The sequence below is a fragment of the Cavia porcellus genome, unplaced genomic scaffold, assembly GCF_034190915.1.
Source record: "Cavia porcellus strain 051 isolate PalLab524CR breed Dunkin Hartley unplaced genomic scaffold, mCavPor4.1 scaffold_16, whole genome shotgun sequence".
NCBI classification, from domain to species: domain Eukaryota; kingdom Metazoa; phylum Chordata; class Mammalia; order Rodentia; family Caviidae; genus Cavia; species Cavia porcellus.
Genome location: NW_026947499.1, coordinates 66499897 through 66522067, shown reverse-complemented (window position 1 = coordinate 66522067; position 22171 = coordinate 66499897). Strand labels below are relative to the sequence as shown.

At 36.6% G+C, this 22171-nt stretch overlaps 1 protein-coding gene across 7 annotated transcripts in view; it reads left to right on the top strand.

The window, feature by feature from the left end:
• Window positions 1–22171, top strand: part of Smap1 (small ArfGAP 1) — a 171799-nt gene that overhangs the window by 33162 nt on the left and 116466 nt on the right. For all 7 annotated transcript variants that reach the window (XM_063227007.1, XM_063227008.1, XM_063227014.1 and 4 more), the window contains one exon: window positions 17787–17920. In XM_063227007.1, the coding sequence (XP_063083077.1) occupies window positions 17787–17920 (134 nt within the window). Of the gene's footprint in view, window positions 1–17786; window positions 17921–22171 lie in introns of those variants that run through there.

Genomic DNA, 22171 nt, shown 5'->3' with positions numbered 1-22171 from the left:
CCATAAATTGGTATACATTTGGATATCTGGCCATTTTTTCTTTGAAGCAAAATTAATGATAGGTGCCTTGAGAGGTTCTGTGCACTATAAAGTTAGGGATGTCCTGGAAAGGGAGTGCAGTGCTACAGCTGTCCACTTTCAGGTAGGGGTTTTAAGTAGAACCATCTGTAAATTAGGCCCAGTTGAATCTTCCTCTGTCAGCTGATCATGAGGCTGTAGGTGGATGCTGAGAACAGAAGGCAGTAAATATAGCAGAATTAGCAACCATAAGCATTTGGGTCACTTTGTCATGTAATTTATAAATCCAATGAGGTCTGATCCCCATGTGTACCACTTCCACTTGATGACAGATTGTTGTGCACATATTCTGTGCTTTATGATCAGATAACACCTGCTTCATGATGGGCATCTCAGGTCACATGGTAACTTAGTGTCTCTTGGGCAAGCATTTTGTTTTCCCTAGGGTCTAGTAGCAGGCCAGGAATTGTTTCTTAAAAGGAGAGGGTTGTCCACAGATAGTGGCAAGGCCTTGCTCCAAAATCCTAAGGGCTTCTACTCTGATTCTCCTATGGGGCCTGCCAGAAGCTCCAAAAAGCATCCCTGCCTGTCACTGACACTTCAAGTACCAATGCATCTGCTGGATCGCATGGCCCAAGTAGCAGAGCAGCCTGCATAGCAGCCTGGACCTGTTGCAGTCTTCTCTTGCTCTCAAAACTAAGAGTTTTCAGAGTCACTTGGTAAATGGGCCAGAGTAACAGACCTAAGTGAGGAATTCAGGACTTAAATAGAGGTACGAGGCATTGGGCGTCTTTATTGACTGTAAAAGGGGTCAGTTGTAATAATGTATTTTTTTACCTTAGAAGAGATATCTCAGTATTTCCACTTGGGTTTTAGTTGGATTTATTTTCCATCCTCTGACACTCACAGATGTTTTACTAACAAGTCCTGAGTAGTTCCAACACTTGCACACTTGGTCCACTCAGCATGATGCCATTCATGTATTAGATCAGCATGATACCCTGTGGAATAGAAAGATAATCATGATCCTAAACTAAGTCATAACACAAGGCTGGAGAGTTGATACACTCCGGAGGTAGAACAGTAAAGGTATATTGCTGGCCCGCAGCTGACAGCATTTTGCTTCTGGCGGGGCCCCTGGGGAAGAGGCCATTTGTGATATTAACAACTGTGTACCTGGTAGCAGGAGATGTGTTTATCTGCTCAGGCACTGAAACCATATCTGGTATAGTGTAGTTGGAATCACTGCTTGATTAAGCTTGTTGTAATCTTACCATTTTCCCAGAATTTATTGGTCTTCTGCACAATCCCAAATGGAAGACCTAAACTGGATGTGGTGAGAATTATTACCCCTGCATCTTTTAAGTCCTCACTTAGTGGCATTCATCTCTGCATTCTCTCCAGGGTTGCAGTAGTTTTTGATTTACTATTTTTCAGGTAGAGACAACTCTGCTGGCTTCCATTTGGCCTTCCCCACTTACTATCTCTCACTCCACTGGTTAGGGAATCAATGTGGAGATTCTGCCAAGTCCTAGTTATGCATTCTGGAACTAGAGAAATATCTACAAAATGGATTTGGCAACCCATCAGACCCACTGTGCTTTGGACTTATCTAAAACTCCATTGATTACCTGATATCCATGGGCCCTACTCTGGTTTGAAAGCTACAGGAATATTTCAGATCTCCTAGAATCAGCATCAGTTCAGAACCAGTGTCCAGTGTCCCTCAAAACACTTTAATATGGTTACCCTACTAAAAGGCTGTGGGTCCCTTTATAGAAGAATGGGCCACAAATTAACCAACATTTGGTTGTTCACCAAAGTCCTTCCTCAAGGGGACCTAGCCTGATTTTCATTTAAGGTGTTCTGGGCCTGTAAACTCGCTGACATCTGGAACTTGGTTGATTGTGTATCCAGTGCCACAGAGCTAAGTCAGACCATTCCAATCATTGCTCTTGATCTATTATAGGTACAGCAGCTAAAGTGGGATGAAAGTGGTCCTGCATTGTCTTGCTCGGTAACTGCATCACGAAAGGTCTACTGCTTCTGCAGAATGCGTTCCCTCAAGCAGAGGTGGAGAGGCCAGTGCCATAGTTGGTGGAAGTGGGGATGCTCCTGCCACCGAGGATGGGAGGCCATTTCCTCTAGCAAAATACCCTGTCAGAATTTAGGAGTTCAGTGTCTCTAGCTTCATTATGGTCTTCCCAAAAGTCTGTCACAGCTTGCAGGTTGCCCATCTTTTCTAGTCAGTGTTCTAATTTTAACTGCAGATAACCTTTCAAAGACTGAGTTAAATTTGTGCTCTGATTCAGCCAAGCGCATGATAAAGGCTTGTTTGGTTTTCAGCCACTTCAGCTCTCTTAGAGCTACAGGAGAGAAGATTTTCCCTGTGGATACACTGGGAAGCCTTTAGGTTGTTTATGCATGTTTGGTGCAGGGAAATTGAATCTTTTCTTTTTATTACTTTCTCTAGAGGCACTAAGAGCAACCAGTCAACATCATCATTCTTAGTCTTTCAGACATGCTCCAAAAGTATCATGCACAGAGCCACTAAATTTTTTGTCTCTTGAGTGGTGAATTAGGACTATCAAATGGATCTGTGTTACATATCTGTTTGAACAATTTGCAGCATATACTGTCATATACTAAATTATCAGGAGGGACTGTGGCAACTGAAATTAGAGAGCTAACTCCAGGAACCTTGAAATTACACCTTCAGAATCTGTTTCTATAAAATGACTTTTGGTATGAGAATCTGTATTGGTTAGGGTAATGTAGAGAAACAGAATTAAAATGTACTTGAATTTATTATGCTTACATGATCAGAGGTAAGATAGTCCAAAAATGAGTCTACTGCTTAGCTGCTTAGTCTCAAGAACAAGAGAGATGTTATTCTTGGGTTGCTTGTGGTATATCAAACCATTGTAATATAGTCTCCATTGAGGGCAAGAATTTGTCTGTGTTATCTATCACTATATCCCTAGAGCCTTGAACAGTGCACTGACATAGTAGGTATAATAAATCTGTTACAGATGAAGAGATGTACTGCTATCCTCAATTTGAGTAAAACATTTTCAAAAATTGCGATACTAGTAGACTTAATTTACATATTACAATTTTACATTTACATATTACAATGACTCATTTATTTTAGTTTTTTGAGACAAGGTCTTGTTCTGTGGTCTAGGTTGGCCTTGAACCCACTATTTAGTTCAGGCTGGCCTTGAACGCATGGCAATCCTCCTGCCTCAGCCTCCTAAGTGCTGTGATTACAAGTGTGTGCCACCACGCCTAGTTTATTTTTTTTTAAATTTTATTTAAGGAGAAAAAAAAGAGCAGAGAAAGGGTACAAGTTATACAGATTTACAGAAAAAAATAAACAGTAGGAAATCACTAGTTAGTGGATTACATATTGTCATCTTTTAGAAATAATTGTTCAAGTCACAAAATTAAAGCTTGTAAAGTGGACATTCCAACAGTGAGACTGCAAACAGTTCTGTTCAATGATCCAACAAAACTCAGTGATATCATTATCTATCTTATACACTTATATATACATGCAGTTATATCGATTAGAGCACTTTCTTTTCCTCTCTTTTGTACAATGACAATTACCCATTTTGGGTTTTGTTGCTCCCACAGTTCTTATTACTTTTTTGGAAGGGAGTAGAACCAAATGTGACATAACAGAACAGAGTCAATCAAATCAAAAAGGTGGACATAATAGATAATGTCAAAGCATAATACAAGGTGATCCACAATGGTTGCCATAATGCCTCCCACTGTCTCTAATAGAATTGCCTATATCATCAGTTATAATAAAATTGAACAAAACAGTAAAGAACAAAAACGACAAAACCAAAACATTGGAGACATTATAGGTCTTCAAAAGTAGATAATAGTCTACGAGAATGGGCGTTACAATGAATCTCACTATCTTCACAGCTGTTGCTTAAACTTTTGAACCTGGTGCTATCAAGCAAAACAGAATAGGGGGACATCAGTCAAAACAAGATGGTGAGAGTAATACAGGGCTTTAAATCAAGATAATGGAATGTCAAAGTGGGTTACTATAATATATCCTGCTATTTTTTATTTATTTTTCCCTTACTTAAAAGGATAAAAATAAAAGTAAATAATGAAGTGGAGGTTGAGGTAAAAGAGGGCATAACAGCAAATCAGCGCAGATCAAAACATAACCATTTAAGCAGAATAGTGTTTCATCACAAGATAATCCTGACATAAAAGTAGTTACCATATTGTCTCTTTCCTTGAAATCTTTGAGTATAACTTCCTATACTGTAGCATCAAATATATCAAAACAATGTAAAACCATTTAAGAGAATGACAGTATTACAGGGTATTTAGAATCAACCAACAGAAAACGAACAATGGTTTCTGTATAATCTCCTTGTCTTTAAAAGTTTTTGCTTATACTATCATACATAATAAAATCCAATAAGATACAACCTGTTTAGACCAATGGAGACAGAAGAACAAAAGCTTGATGAGACTTCAAAACAAGATGATATTAAATCAGTATTACCTATTAAGACGTCATTTTCTCCAAAATAGCTGTTCCTATCATCCAATCTTCTCTGCCTCATTTCTGTTGAGCTCTTTTTCTGTCATTAGTTGTCAGTTTGTCTTCTTCATTTTGTTTTCTGCTCCATTCATTGTGGCCTCTCTGCCACTATTTCTGGATTCTTTGTATTTTTCTTTTTTAGAATATCCTGCAGTATTCTCTGTAGAGAACTACAGCGGGAAACCCAAATCGCGGCTTCCAATGGCGTGGGCTCCAGCTTCCACACTGAGGCTTTTCTGTTCCTGTTCTAGCACCAGGATTGCATTCCAAGTTGGTTTCTCTCAGCCCAGTTCGTATTTGGGTCAGCAGGGCATATCTCCACCTGCTCACGACTCCTTACTCCGCACCATCCCTGACTTCCAAGCTGGTTCTTTCAGAGAGCCTCCATAGCTGCTGCTATCTGTCCGCCATGTTCTCCCGGAACCCACACCTAGTTTAAATATTACAATTTAAATGCTGTCTTTACAAGTAGAGGTTCCAGATTTTGGAGTACTAGAGTCTCCTTTTAGAGGTGATTTGTAGGTCATTTCTGTGTGGAACAAAGAATTGAATGAAACAAGCATAAGTGGTGGTAGAGTTTCATGTTTATTAAAAAACAGAGGGTAGGAGGAAAATGGACCCTGCAGAGTGAGTTTGGGCCATGTAAAAAGGGAGAAAAAATAAAAATACACTGTAGAGTATAGGGTGGGCCTTCATGAGGCAGCAGCTTAACAAGCTCTTAATGGGGACTGTCTCTTTTTCATATTCCCTACCTTTGTGCCCCACCCAGGACTTCCTGTCAGAAGCGTGTATGAGTTCTTGCGGGAAGTCCACATGCAGGGATCTGGTTCTGAGAGCTGCTCTGCACAAGTGTGCTGGAATCTTGTCCTGCTTCTTTCCCAGCCAGATTTATTAACCAGGCCCTAACTTCCCATCTCAGAGAGGCTTTTAAATTCTTTTAGAACTTTTACTTCAGAGATTTGTCCGTTGTTGATTTGGTTCTACGTGAGATTCATATCAAATATATTGAAGAAACATCGTTAAAGTTTTTTTAATAAAACTTTTTTTTTACTATTTAATGGCGGTCTTGTTTCAGACAAATTTTAGAAGTAGAAATCACTTCTCTTTTTTGAGTGATGTTTGTACATGCAAGGCTATTTATTTGAGGACATTTTTAAAGGTGGGAATTATGTCATGAGCTCACTTTTGAGTAATGACAATTCTGTGGCTTCACTGTTAGTGATTCATATTCTAGCTTTTAGGAGTTAATTGATTAAAATAGCTTGCGGGAGTGCAGGATATAGCTTAGTGGAAGAGCACTTGCCTAGTATGAGGACCTGGATTTTTTTTTTTTATCACTACTGGGGATCAAAATCATGACCATGTGCTTGCAAGGCAGGTGCTTATGCCGCTGAGTTAAATCCTCAACCTCCAGGACCTGGATTTGATCTGTAGTACAATATTCCAAAAATGAATAAAACACAAAATAGCATGCAGATTTTTCTTTGACTAGTGTTGTGATAACTCTTTTGAAGCTTCTGATGTTTGTGCAGGAACTGGTTGCAAAATGTTATGCTTATGTGCTAGCCATCTTTTAGCACTACTGATGCTACTTTACAGGAAAAACATGAATGTGACAAAGATAACCATGTGTGATTAGGACAGACCAAAATATATTACTTTGGATTTTAAGAAAAGAATATTTTTAAAAGTTTGTTTTCTTCTTAATAAAACACTGCATAATAAAACATAATTATTATTAAAAAGCAAACTATACAGTATGTGTTCAGGTGATTATGTTTGCTAGAAGAAATCATTTGGAAATTTAAGATAACTTATTTTAATATTATTTATAGAACTTCTATTTAAGCTTTTAGGTTTGTATCATCTTAAGGTTTGTCATCTTTTGGGCTTAATTTCATCTTTTTAATGTGATAGCATCTGAGTGCATGCTTCGTGGCTGACGTTTCTGTGCCTCTGTATGGACTTCGTATCCTAAGATCATCTGCCATTGTCTTCTCACCTTCATCTTACTGCTTGTACTACTGACTACCCTTCTTACCCTTTGGTAAAGTAAGAAAAAGCAACAAGAGAGAAAAAGTGTAATATTTCATTCAAGTCAATGCCTATCAATTTTTTTTAAAAGAGAACTTGTATTGATAACTCATCTATTTATGTGTCAGTGATTTTTTTTTTTTTAACAGTAGAACTTCATAACATTTCTATCACTCCAGAAAGATCCCTTGTACTTCTTTGTAGACTCCTAATCTCCCTTACTCATCTCCAGGTTCTTTTGCAAATTTGTGGTTGGCTCATTTGTTACAATGTCGGTAAAGTGTTTTCATGAGTTACTATGTATTCTGTTTGTCCACAAGCATACCCAGTTATACAACAGCTGATCATGAGGGGTGAAGACTGAATTAACACTCTTAAAGAATAAAAGCCTTTGTGATAAGGAAAGAGAAAGGGGTTTTTTTTTCCTTGTTTCATTCTTGATTCTGGAGAGTATTTTGGTATTAATAGTTCTTCTTTGGGCTCATTTTACTGCTATGGTATGTGTTGCTTTCTTGAGGCACCCATTTCTGTGATGCTGCCTGAAGAACTGCTATTTATATGTCAGTTGATTTTGTCCTTTTTGCCTTTGTTTCTCCTGGAAAAAAATTTTGTATCCTCTGTAGCTTCCTTCTTCATGGTGTAAAACCAAACTAAATTGAATTCTTACAGTCTAATCCTGAGTGTGATGAACAAATAATTAAACTTAAAATAACGTGGGAAGGTTTGGGACCTCTGGAGGGATGAAAAAATAATATGCATTTAAAAATTTATATAATTGCTTCAGTAGTAACTGACTTCACATTACAGAAAGTTAATAGAGTAAAACCAGTCACCAGTGTAAGCGGCCTTTGAATAATGAAGTGACCAGAGTAGGAGATGCAGAGTACTTGTAGTTGCATTTGGAGGTTTGCCTATTGTATGGTCTTCCTTCTCTCTTCTGCTTTTTAAAAAATATATACATATTTTTGAATCCACATTTCTCAGTCTTTAGAATTAATGGTAATACCCACATCACATATGTATTCAGAGTTAACTAGACAATGTACATGGAAATTTGAATGAAGCATTATATATTCAGTAAGATGGTGGATTCTGCTAAAAGTACTCTCCTAGGAATTTAACAGCAGTAATTTTAGATAGTGTAAGGTCTTAGCTATCATTTGTAGGATAGATACTATCAAAAAATGTTTTTCTTTCTTTCTTTGAGACAGGGTTTTTGCTATGCACTTCAGGCTGGCCTTGAACTCACTTTGTAACCCAGGCTGGCCTTAAATTTGCAGTAATCCTACCTTACCCTCTTGAGTGCCGTAATTACAGGTGTGTGCCACCTTGACTGTCAAAATGTTTTGATAGAGACCAGTAAAATAATCTCAAATTACTTTCTTAGAAAACATATCTAAAATAATAAAGTCATTGTGATAAATTATTAAGTAGGGTTGTTGGCGAATTAGAATAAATCTTAAACAAATTTATTGTTAGCAGTAAGCATTAAGTTCATATTTTCTTTGGTAAAAAATCAAAGAACCTTTTCTGCTTGTTAGGTAATCATAATAATCAGAAATTTAAGAGATATTTCTTCTTTGAAGGGCACATAATTTTATATAATTTTCTAAAATGGTATGAAAGCTGCAAGACATGCATATTGAAGTCACAGTAAAATTCCTATTCATTTTTAGATATATAATATTTTTACACAAATGATGATTTATCATCTGATAAACTTCATTTTCCCACTTTCTGTGGGATTTTCATACTATAAAATTTTCATTTGTATTTGAAAATTATTAATCATTTAGTATTACACCAATTTACATTAAAATTAAATATATAAATTATACAAATTTATATATTTAAAACACTAATAAAATACTTTATATTATAACTTTTGACCACATATTATAGCATAGCAAAACCTCTTTAAGATGGAATGGAGTACCAGTGATGATGCAGAAACAGCTCCAAGCATATTTAGCCACATGATTTTCTACCAGGGTTCCAATAACATGCTGAGAAAGGGTAGCCTCTTTAATAAATAGTGCTGAGAGAAATGGTTATCCACATGTAGAAGCAGGTAGATATCCACATGTAGAATCTTGATCTGTATCACTCACTGTGTACTAAAATCAATTCAACATGCGTCAAAGATTTACATATAAAAATGGAAACAATGAATCTGCTGGAAGAAAAATTGGTAAAATTCTTATTTTTTTATTTAAAGGAAAACGCAAAATAGTAAAAGGGTACAAGTAATACAGAATTAAAAAATAAACAATAAGAAATCACTAGTTAATAGGTTACATATTGTCATCTTTAGTAAAATTCTTTTTTTTCTCTGAAGATTATGGTTTAATTTTTTTTAAATTTTATTTAAGGAGAAGAAAAAAAAAGCAGAAAAAGGGTACAAGTTATACAGAATTTCAGAAAAAACAGTAGGAAATCACTAGTTAATGGATTACATATTGTCATCTTAGAAATATTTGTTCAAGTTACAAAATTAAAGCTTATATAGTGGACATTCAAACAGTTCTGTTCAGTGATCCAATGAAACTCAGTAATATCATTGTCTATCTTATACACTTAAATATACATGCAGTTATATCGTTTAGAGCACTTTCTTTTCCTCTCTTTTGTACAATGACTATTACCCATTTTGGGTTTTATTGCTCCCACAGTTCTTATTACTTTTCTTTGGAAGGGAGTAAAACCAAATGTGACATAACAGAACAGAGTCAGTCAAATCGGAAGGGTGGACATAATAGATAATTTAAAAACATAATACAAGGTGATCAACAATGGTTACCATAATGCCTCCCGCTATCTCTAATAGAATTGTCTATATCATCAGTTATAATAAAATTGAACAAAACAGTAAAGAACGAAACCAACAAAACCAAAACATTGGAGACATTACAGGTCTTCATTAAGTAGATAATAGTCAATCAGAATGGGTGTCATAATGAATCCCACTGTCTTCACAGCTGTTGCCTAAACTTTCGAACCTGGTACTATCAAGCAAAACAGAATAGAGGAACATCAGTCAAAACAAGATAGTGAGAACAATACAGGGCTTCAAATCAAGTTAATAGTAAATCAAAGTGGGTTACTATAATATATCCTACTTTTTTTTATTTTTCCCTTAATTAAAAGGATAAAAATAAAAAAGTAAATAATAAAATGGAGATTGAGATAAAAGAGGGCATAACAACAAAACAGCGCAGATCAAAACATAACCATTTAGGCAAAATAATGTTTCACCACAAGATAATCCCGACATAAAAGTAATTACCATATTGTCTCTTTCCTTGAAATCTTTGAGTATAACTTTGTATATTGTAGCATCAAATATATCAAAACAATGTAAAACCATTCAAGAGAATGACAGTATTACAGGGTATTTAGAATCAACTAACAGAAAATGAACAGTGGTTTCTGTATAATTTCCTTGTCTATAAAAGTTTTTGTTTATACTATCACATACAATAAAATCCAATAAGATACAACATGTTAAGACCAATGGAAACAGAACAAAAGCTTGATGAGACTTCAAAACAAGATGATACTAAGTCAGCATTACCTACTGTGACGTTGTTTTCTCCAAAATAGCTGTTCCTAATATCCAATCTTCTCTGCGTCATTTCTGTTGAGCTCTTTTTCTGTCATTAGTTGTCAGTTTGTCTTCTTCATTTTGTTTTCTGCTCCATTCATTGTGGCCTCTCTGCCACTATTTCTGGATTCTTGGTATTTTTCTTTTTTAGAATATGCTGCAGTATTCTCTGTAGAGTTGAATTGGTGGTTGCATAGTCCCCTAGTTCCTTTTTATCTTGGAAGCACCTTGTTTTTCCATCAATTTCCAGGGATAGTTGTGCAGGATATATCAATCTTGGCTGGAGGTTATTATCTTTCAAAGCTTGAATTATTTCCCCCCACGCTCTTCATGATTTGATGGTTTGTGCCGAGAAGTCTGTTGTAATTCTGGTGGGTGTTCCCTTGTAAGTGATCTGTTTCTTGTCTCTGATGGCTTTTAATATTCTGTTCTTATATTGGATTTCTGGTATTTTGATTATTATATGCCTGGGTGTAGCTCTGTTTGGGTTGTAGGTGGCTGGGGTCCTGTATGCCTCATACATCTGAGTATCTTTACCTTTTGCTAAATTAGGAAAATTCTCCTGGATTATTTCTGTGAGTAGCTTTTGTAGTTCATTTGTTTGTGTCCCTACCTCTTCTTTTATGTTCTTAATTCTTAAGTTATAGATCCTCTTATCATCTTCTAGTCTTTGTATTATTGCTGTTTGTTTCTATTTTTAAGAAGTTTTTCATTTCATGCTCCCATATTACAAATCTGCCCTCCAGTTCAGATAATCTATCCTTAGTTTCTTTCAAGCTGTTATGCCAGCTTTCGATAGAGTTTTTAGTTTCTTGGTAATCTCTTTGAACCTGCTTCACGTATTCTATGCTTTCTCTATTTTCTCCATCAAACAATTCTCCCCTTTTTTGTTCTTCCATTCCATCATCTGTTTTTTCTTGGGTGGTGCTTAGCATTTCTCTAACTATTCTGCTTATGTCTAGCTTCAGGTCATCAATAACTTCATTCCTGAACTCGTCTATGAGGCTCTGAAGATAGCGCTTTATATCTATTGGTGCTATGTCTGCTGTTGCCTCTTTCTCAGGATTGGGGGCCGAGGAGCCTTTCTTGTTGCTCCCTCTTCCCATATTCTTTGTTCCTTATATATGCAAGCGTATATAGGAGGCCCAGCTTCCTTCCCTGTTGGCCACAGTCTGATTGAATTGTGCTGGCTAAGTGTTCCCGCCCACCGCAGCGCACCAGGGAGTTACAGAATGGGCAACCTATGCGGGGCCCGCCCCTCCAGGTCACCTTCAGGTGCTAGGACCTGGGTTGTGCTAGCCTACTGGGTCTCAGCCAGCAGTGTCACATAAGCTAGGCACTGCTCACCAATGCTGCTTGAGAGGGGGGATATGTGACTGAAGTCACTACAGCGCCGTGTTCCGGCAAGTCTGCCCAGTCCTAGAATGTCCTCTGTTGAGTCTCCTAGACCGTGAAAGAGTCCCAATTTCTCTCACTTACCACAGGTCGATGCACGGCTCCCTGCCCATCCTGCTCTCAACTCCATTCACCGATTCCCATTCTCAGAGCTTTTGCGCGTCTCTCCCTGCCGAGCCGATTCAGACACAGCCACTGCGGTAGGAAACCCAAATCACGGCTTCCAATGGTGCGGGCTCCAGCTTCCACGCTGAGGCTTTATCTGTTCCTTTTATAGCACCAAGATTGCATTCCCAGTTGGTTTCTCTCAGTCCAGTTCGTTCTTGGTCAGCAGGACATATCTCCTCTTGCTTAGGATTCCTCACTCCGCACCATTCCTGAATTCTAAGCTGGGTCTTTCAGAGAGCCTCTGTAGCTGCTGCTGTCTGTCTGCTATGTTCTCCTGGAAGTGCCTTAGTAAAATTCTTAAAGACACAGGCAAAGAGTTTTATGAATAGAGCCCTAGTATAAACAAGAAATAATAACAAGAATCAGTAAATGGGGTTATAGTAAATAAAAAGCTTCTGCTCAGCAAAATAAACAACAAATAGAATAAAAAGAAAACCTACAATAGGAAAATTTTGTTACTGGCAACTCCTCAAACAGAGAACTGTTCTAGAATTAAGAACTCAAAAATAGACACCCTCCCAAATAAAAGAGTGTGTTAGTTACTTTTTATTAGTTGCTGAGACAAAATACATGATGACCAAAGCTGGGTAAGGAAAGGTTTATTTCTTAGTTTTTGGAGGTTTCAGTCCATACTTGCTCCAAGGCAAGATGGCATGGCTGGGCCGCAGTTCATAGTGGCTGCAAACCGCAAGGCAGAAACTGGCACAAAAGTGAGACACACCTTCTTCCTGCCATTACATTACATCCTGGCTCCACCCCTAGGTCAGTGTAGCATTCACACCCCTAATCCAAGCTCTAGACAGTGAACCAATCACAAATGCATAATGCAAATGTTTGAGGCCTGTGGGCCACCAACATTAACCATGACAAAGAGCCAATCAAAAATAATCAGTTGAAATGAATAAACATGGTCAATCAATACATGAAAAAGGTTTGGCATCCTTGCCTATTAGAGAAATGCAAATTAAAACAGCTCTGGAGTAAGATTCTTACTCGGGTAGGAATGGACTTCATCAAGATTCAGCGCACAAATGCTGGGGAAGCTGTGGAGGTGAAATAATCCTATACTGCTGAGGGAGGATAAACAATCACTTTGGAAATCAGCATGGAGATTCCTCAAAAAACTTAAAGTAGTACTTCTTTTGGGTATTTTCCAGAACAGCTAAAGTCATACTGCAGTAATCCATGCATATTCAAGTTACAGCAGCATAGCTCACAATAGCTAAATCATGGAAGGGACCTGTACACCCACTGACAGGTGAAAGGATGAGGGGTGATAACTGTGAAAAGTCGCACCCTGGAATAAAATCCAGGGAAGCAAGAGATTGAAATTTGGGGAGCAAAGGCTTTATTTTAGGGCAGGCCTGGTGACACAGCCTCTGGTAGCCAATTTGAAGACTGTGCCCCAGAGACAAAGGAAGGGATTTTAAAAGCAGGAGAGGGAGAAAAAAACAAACAAACAAAAAAACCCTGCAGAGCTGTTAAGCTGTTGACTCAAGTCTGGAAACTGTAAAGCTGTCCACTTAGTTCTGATAACATCGGGAGCCTTTGGTGCCTTTCAAGTTACTCCCAGTCTGCGGAGAAGCATTATCTTGGAATAGCACATATGCAATAACATTCAGAGAAGAAAGTAGAAAGTTAATTATTTTGGGACAGCTTGTTAGCAATAACATGTGGAAGGGGGGAGGTGGTTAATTATCTTGGGTCAGCTTGTTAGCACTAACATGTGAGAAGGGGTCGAAAGTTACAAGAAGCTGAAACTTAAGTTTTTAGAAGGATTTGGAACTTAACCCTTTCGGCGCATACAGAACAAGACGAGGCGCATTACAGAACAGAAATACGGCAAGATTACTTTTTTGGGCGGGGAAGAACAAGATCAGGTAAGGGTTGTGCTAACAAGCAAGTTTCCCTGCAAACAGGCAAGTTTAGATTGGGCAAATATCTTTTTTTTTTTTTTTTTCAGCATAGAATATAGAAGTCTAACAGTAATTAACAACCTTTTGTTACCTTATTTTAGCACCAGATCATTTATTTGTAGAGGGCAACAATGGTTAACATATCAGTTAGGTAAGATTTTGCTATTCTTTACAGAGGAGAGCATTGATTAACATATCAGTTAGGTCACCCAGAGGGAGAAGGAAAACATATATAGGGTATGGCCATGTTGCAGGCAGTTTGCTATAATACAAATATAACGAAGCTATTTTTCTTAGAGTACAACAATAACGTATACACTGTGGAGCACTGTGTAACCGTAAAGAGGGATACATTTGAGTTACTTGTAGGAAAATGGGTGGATCTTGAGACTAATGCTAAGTGAAATAAATCATTCACAAAGCTTAAAATAGGGGTTTCTCTAGTACTATGAGACCTAAAATATAAATATTTTAAAGAGCAAAATAAAAGAGCCATGGTCTGTGGAGGTGGGAAGGGATTAGGAGAGGAAGAAGAAAGGGAGCAGGGAGGGCTGAGGGAGTAGGAATGATCCAGACACTATTTGTGTGTGTCCGACCTCCAAGCTAAAAATCATCACTTGGTATCATAACATATACTCATAAAAAATGAAGAAGGAAAGGGCAGCGGTTCTCTCCCTTACCCGTGGTTGCACTTTCTGGTGTTTGTTAACCTACCCAGTCAACTGTGACTTGCAAACACTGAGCAGAAACATCCAGAAATAACATTTTAAGGTGTGTATTATTTTAAGTAGTGTTTTGAAACTTCATGCCATCTCGCTCTGTTGTGCCCAGCACACCATTCATTCCTTTGTCTAGAATATCTCTGCTGTGTATACTACCTCCTGTTATTTAGTGCCTGTCTTTAATTATCCTATCACTGATGTGGTATCGCAGTGCTTGTATTCAGCTGACCCAGATTTAACTTGAAATGACCCCTCAGCACAAACTGGTGTTGGCACTTTGGATAGACCAAAGAGAAGCTGTAAAGTATTTTCTTTAATATTGTTTCATGAATGGTGGGTATAGTAGAGTAGGATATAGTGAGAGACTATATCCCCATAATTTTTATTGCAGCATATTGTTGTATCTTTTTGTTGTTAATCACTTAATTGTACCTAATTTATGAATTCATTGTCACCTTAGCTCTGTGTGTATTGGTTTATGTGCTGCTGAAGTGAGCATGGGTATTCTATGTATTTGAAAAAGCAGAATAGAAAAGGTTTACCCCTCTATTACCTCCAGTTTCAGGGGTCCTCTGGGGGCTTGGAACTTAGGTCTCATAGCTGTGAGGGTGGTGTGGAGGGAGAAGATGCTATATGCTGAATGCTTAAAGACTGAAGAATAATTAAAACTGCTTTTCAGCGTACAGGCTGTGAGTGGCAGCTTGGGCCTCCCTGAGAAGTTGTTAGGAAGGCAGGCCCCCCACCCCCAGTAATTAGAACCTGTGTTTTTATCATATCCCCAGGTGACACATTGCACAATGGAATCTGAGAGAGCACTGCATTTAAATTTTCTTAATTACTAAAATAGTTCCATCCTCTAGCAACTTCTCTGTTTTTATCTTAGATTTCTGTATAAAGCTTCAAAACAGGTTTGTTGTATTATAAATTGTTACAAATGTTAGAAGTGAAGACAAAGTGGGGAGTAACTGGAAGAGAAAGCTGTGTGTAGAATAGTCACAAAAGTCTCAAATAGGTATCTGTCTGTTTATAGATGTCATTTCTCAAATATAGAAGCAGGTTATCTGGGAATAAGTTGGGTATGCACACCCTACCTCCTGTGTAATTAACAAGTTTGGAGAGACATGTTATTTATTTATTTATGTGCCAGTTTGTAATTACTAGCCTTAATGAATGCTGTTTTATTTATTTATTTAGTTAGTTTTGGTATCAGGGATTGAACTCATGCACGACCTCGAGCTTGCCATGAATGCTGTTTTTTAGAGTAACTTTTACTTTTAGATTAAGAAGTATGGAATCCATACTTCTTAATGAAGTGGGGTGTGATTCAGTGGTAGAACACTTGCATAAGGATTTTTTACTTAAAACAGAAACCGACTGTTTTTAAAAAGCTTGATTTTTATTGATGTCTCTTATGTTACTAGTTTTTCATACTCATGTAAATTTATAGAGTGTTAATTGTAAACTTCTGACTATTGACATAATTTCTAAATATCTTATTTGTCCATTTCTAATTATGCAAGCAATATTTGAAATTGATCATTAGAAAATAGTTATGCAGGGATACAAATGTATGAAGAATTATTATGTTGAGGCTTGTATTCTTGCATGCATACTGTATATTAGCTTTGCTGCTGTGTTTTGCAGATTATTTTTGACTCTGATCCAAAGAGGTGACATTATTTTATGACTCAGCTGTTCTATCGAGTCGCTCTTCCACTGGCTGTGGAAAGTTCAGGCTAACCTGGGCTCTCAAGTCCAGTGTGTACTTTTCCTCTTTTCTCAGCCCTAGTTGCCTGCCTTGATTTTTACAGCTTTTGTAGGTGATTGTAATTAATATGCATGCTCTTAAATTTTACATGCTTCTCATTTTGTGCAAATGGCTTCATATTGTATGATTCAGCTGTAACTTTTCTTAATGTTGTATTTAAGAATTTATTCACGTGGTTATAAGGCTTTTTGAGGTAGTCCTTGTTTTCATTCGTACAAACATTTACTACTGATAAATTTAAAAACTTTTCCAGAAGGGTGGGTGCAAAATGGAGGTCACTGTAGATATTTTCCCCTAGTTGCCGTTGAAATTGAGCATTTTTTGTGTTTATTTGACTATACATGTCTTCTGAGAATTATCCATTCATTCCCTTTTGTCCATTAAAATTTTTTTTTACTGATTTCTAGGTTTTATTTTATTTGCTTACTTATTTTAATATCTGTATATGTATGCATATATGATCCTAGGGATTAAACTCAAGGCTGACACATGCCAAGAAAGCACTTTTATCACCAGACTGCACCCTCAGCCATATGGCTTATTTTTAAAAATGTCTTTCATGCCCTTGTAATCTCCACTACTTGGAAGGCTAATGTAGGAGGATCATGAAGTCAAAGCCAGCTGGGTAACAAAGCCAGACCCCATCCATCTAAGAAATAACTTTTAATTTTTATCTGTTACTATTGTAAGTGATATCTTCTATGTTTAATAAAGAGCTTTCTTGCTATGAGTTTTACTGCTTCTGGTTCAAATATTCTGAGTAAAAAATAAATTAGTTTTAAAATTTTAGATTTAGGAGAAAGTTTTTAGGAAAGCAAAATTAGTAAAAGGATTGAGGTTCTAGAAGACTTCTTTCTATACTTTCAGTGCAACCAAGGCACATGTCATCTTCTGTGGCAAGATGCTTGTGGTAGCTCCCATTGTAATTGCACGAAAACCAGAATGCTTATAATATGTTGTCTTAGATGTGTATTTCGGTTTTAGTACTTCTTTTTCTTTTTAAAATTCATACACCCTACTTGTTTTATTGCTGATATTCACAAAGGTAGAAAACATTTATTTTATGCAACACCCTGGACCTACTTTATCTAAGTAGCTGAAAGAAAAGTCATCTACACACACACAGGATATTACCTCTGTAATCCTTTTTTGTAATGTTCTTTACAGTGTTATTTATTTTATTTTATTACTATGTTTCCAATTCATACCATTTATAGTCATCTTGGGGAGTGGTTACATGTGTCACTCTCACACGCTGTTCCCCTATCATCTTTTTATGCTTGTTGATACATGTCTTAGCATGTATCATAGCATATAATATTTACATTGAGTGGAGTTATTAGGATCCTGTACATGACACATCTTTATTCCTCTCGCCCCACCCCCCAGCTCCTTGTTCTCTTGGACCACTTTCTTGTTGGACTAGACCTTCCCTTTGTCCCTTTCTATCCATCTGTTATCATTTTCTTTGTTCTTTGCCTCATTCAGATGAGAGATACCATAAGATTTAAGCATTTGTGTCTGATTTACTTCACTGTACATTAATAACTTCTTTTTTTCTTTTTCTCTTAATTAGGTCCCCGATGGGCTTCCTGGAACATTGGTGTGTTTATTTGCATCAGATGTGCTGGAATTCATAGAAATCTTGGTGTTCATATATCCAGGGTCAAATCAGTCAACCTAGACCAATGGACACCAGAACAGATACAGGTAAACATTACTTTAACAAGAAGTTATTAAAAATATTTAAAATGATTTGAAATGTCCAATCCTTGGATCTAAGAATTAATGTTGAAAAGAAGGATACTGAAATGGCATATATTGTATAAAAATTGAATGTTAAACTTGACTTGTTAATTTGTAGATGTTATTTTATTATTGCCTCTATGGTAGTTTTACTTTACTATACTGTAGAGTATTATAATACTGAAGAATATTATATTTTTATCTAAAATAGTAATTTTGAAATAATTGAACAATACCGTTTTTTCTATTGATGAGATTTGCTGTTTTAATTGTATAGTTTATTTTCCTATCAGTAGAGGGAGCCTGAGGAAAGACAGGGAAAAAAATCAGCTGCTACCTGAAAACTGATATGCAGGATTTCCCTTTTGTACAGAGGTGTTCTTCACATTTAGATAGCAGCTAGAAGAAAGTTCAGTGAGCAAATATGTATTCTTACGAACATTTAGACTTGTTTAGAGCAGGTTAGCTTTGTTAGGGGTCACTTTGTAATTTGAAGAGTTTGCTGTTTTCCTGGTATGATGGTCTTAAGTCCTCAAAGTCTAAGCATCTAGTCCTTAAGATTGGCCACACATTTAAAAAGTTAGTTTTCCTGTTTGTACTTTGTAATTTATAGTGAAGTAACATTACTTTTGAATGTGCTTTTAGCCAGCATAAAGTACTAAATATACCCAGTCATCCCTTGGTATCCACACAGGATTGGTTTCAGGAGCCCTGGCAGATGGATACCAGAATCCAGTGATGCTCAAGTACCTTCTATAGGATAGCAATATAGTAGTGTTTGTGTATAACCTATGCATATTTTTTGTGTTAGTATACTTTGAATCATCCCTGGATTATTTACAATAATGAACACAGTTTAATTACTGTACAGGTAGTTGTCATATATTTGTTTAAGGAATAATGAGAAGAAAAAAATAGCTGTTCATGTTCACTAGAAATGCAGTATTTCCCCCCCCCCCCCCACTTAGTACTTATGACCTGTAGTTGATTGAATCACAGGCAGAACCCCAGATATTTCGAGGGCCAGCAGTATGTGTTTGAACCTCTGTGATATATGTGCCTACTTCAGAATAAGAAAAACATAAGAATTTGCATTAGTATAGTGAGGTTAAGGGTTGAAGGAATAAAATGGAGATTGTCAGGCTATAAAGCAAGGCATAGTTTATCAGTTCTGTTTTTGAGCTTTTTGTTGGCAAGGGCATAAAAGGAGATATGATCCTTTGTGTATTCTCAAGATCCTTGAGGAGAAAACATCCTAGTTACATCGAAAAAACAGAACTTTCTGAACATTTCATATAAAGCAGTATTCTTAATATCTGTTGCAAATGTGGTAACAGATGTTATAATATTGTCTTATCTTTTTCAAGAAAATGTGATGTGTACTTTGAAAATATAACTTGATGTTTGTAATGGATTGTAGAGATAAAAAAAATTGAAGACAAAAATATATAGCCTTTTTAGTAGTTTGTTTTAAATTAAGGATAAGACATGTAATCCCAGGACAGTTCATTTCTCCAGAAATATTATTTTCTGGAATTCACCCATTGAGAGGAGTTGAATAACAGGTTATTTCTGATAGCAGCCATATATTTTGGAGCAGAATTTCCAAATCAGTGGGCTGCAGTTCACTGGTTTTTTGTAAATAGGTAATAGATGCATGGCAAGATACTGAACTATTAAAAAGTAAAGATATTAAAAATAATTATTAAGTAATTTGGACTATTTGAAATTGTATTTGCTCAGGTTACTTGAAACAATTTTTAATAGCACAGAAATAAAGTTATTCACATTTTTTAAAAAATTCAAAATTCTTTTAATATGGTTCATGGTCAGGTTAAACATCTCTGATCTCGGGTTTATTTTCAGTTACTTCTTAAGTTTTTGGAAAGATTTAGTTTTTTTATACTATTGCGAATATTGCAGATTTTATCTTATTGTATAATGATTAATTAACCCAAATCTTGATGCTTATTTTCTCCTTTACTTAAGAATTCTTAATTATTCATTTTAATATCAGTATGAATTACAGGTACTAAATATATCCGTAGTTAAGCTGTTCAGAAATGTAGAATACTAACCCCTAACCCCGTGTGGTGGCACACATCTCTAATCCCAGCACTCTGGAAAGCTGCGACACAATTTCAAGTTTGAGCTGAGTCTGGGCAACAGTGACTTAGCAAGGCCTTGTCTCAGAGAGAAGGAGAGAGCTGGGGATGTAGTATAGTGTGAAGGCCTTGAATTCAGTCTGCAGTACTGCCAATAAATAGTTAAATAATACTTTGTGTCAGCAGGGAATGTTACTCCCAAGTTTCTTATCTCACTTGAAATTTTATGTTGTTGAGTAAATATTATAATGAGATCTTGTCCATATTGGATAATATACTCCATGTATTTGATAATTATCTTCATAACTTTCAGGCTACTTTTACATATGTCATCTAGCTAGTAGGTTCTAATTACCCTCCTTTGCAGCTTCTTTCTTATGTATTTAATAGTATTATTTATTGATTACTGTTTTCTTGGAATCATGAAGCTCACACAATTTAAATGGTTTCATTTATAAGTTCTGTCTTAGGAGAGGAACTTTCCATTTTTGTTTGGAAATTTAATTTAAATTAAATTTTAAATTTTTAAAATTCATATATATTTGCCACAAGTTACATTTGCTTTGGAGAATTAGATTACATGTACATATATTATTATTGCTTGATCATTTTTTCTTTCTTTGCCCACCTACATTTGAAATTGCAGGCTCTTTGAGTATAATTTATCCTTATGGAATTTGCTCTCAGCGTTTATTTATAGATATGTTCACTGCTTCTGTTCATGTCTTTACCTTTTTTAACTTTCACTTTAAATCTGTTTGGGGTTGGAAGATGTCTTTGTTACTTTCCTCTTTACTGAGACACAGGACGGTAAGGAGAGGTTTATTTTGACTCACAGTTTCATTGGGTCTAGCTCATGGCTGGCAGAGCCAGCAGGAGAAGAGGCATGGCGGGAGGACAGCGGGGAGAAAAGCTGCTCTGGTAGGGTGGCCAGGACCCCGAGAGAGCAGGGAGGAGCGGGGGAGGGAGCTGTGTGCTTCTAAGTCCCGCCCGGTGACCCGCTGAACTGCCCTGCTTCCTACTGCACTGACCACAGGATGGTAGAGTTCCCGCCTCCCGCTTTCCACACAAGAGAGACTTTTGGGAACTTTCTGGGTCCAAACCATGAGAGAAGAAAAGCATCCTTAAGCCTCTTTTTACAACCTTGTTTATCAATATAGCCAGACAATGGACGCTTTTCTCTTGGTTTTCTGTCATCAAGCTGCTAAATGTTTCTGCTGTAAATTCCAGCTCTGTTTTTCTCTTGATTTAGGACCAGGAGTTGAAGGGAGGTAGTCCTTACTGTGTTTTCTTTATTTTCATTGTTTTCCTTCTTTTCCACGTAATTAAAAACTGTTCGTTTTGAAGTTTTCTGAAACTCCTTCTTTGAAATGTTTCCTCATCCCTTTCTCCAGAAAAGTGGCACTCCCAGCACTTGATTCTACTGTGTTCGTTTTCTTGTTTTGTCTAAAAGCTTTAGACAAGTACTGTACTTTGATGTGTTTCCCATTGCTTTCCGGGGTAGCAGATGAATTTCTTAAGTTTTTACCTGCTGTGTAATTTCTTTACTTTTGCCTCTGCGGATTTCTTTCAGTTTTTACCATTCTCTTGAGTTTGCCCTGCTTGAGAACTCTATTTACTCCTAATAGCTGAATCCAGCTCTGTTCTCTTCTCTGTTGATCTTAGTGCATCACTTGATACTAATCACTGCCTTCTTGAAGTTTCTGAGTTTTTAATTCTTTTTTCTTTGTGAAAGTAGCTAAAGTTACTAGTTAATATCTTTTATTGTCCTGGGGTTTTTTTTTTTTGGCTTTGTTTTGTCTTTTGGTTTTTGCCTTTCCGTTATTTAGAGATTTTCTACACTTTAATCTTTAGCACTTTTGTTCTTTTGTATTGCTCCATAGCTAAATTCACTTACTCTTATGGATCCATTGTTACTTTTCTTTTCATATGGTTCTCTCTTTTTAGTAGTGACTTCTAGTAAAATGACTTAAAGAGTCTTTTTTTTTCAGGTTGTCTGCTAGAGACCTTTGGTTTTCATTGATTTGTCTTTGTTACAAAATGTTGACTATCATGGCCATGAAGTAATTGGTATTTTTCCCTAATATCCAATTTAATTGTGTGCTGTATG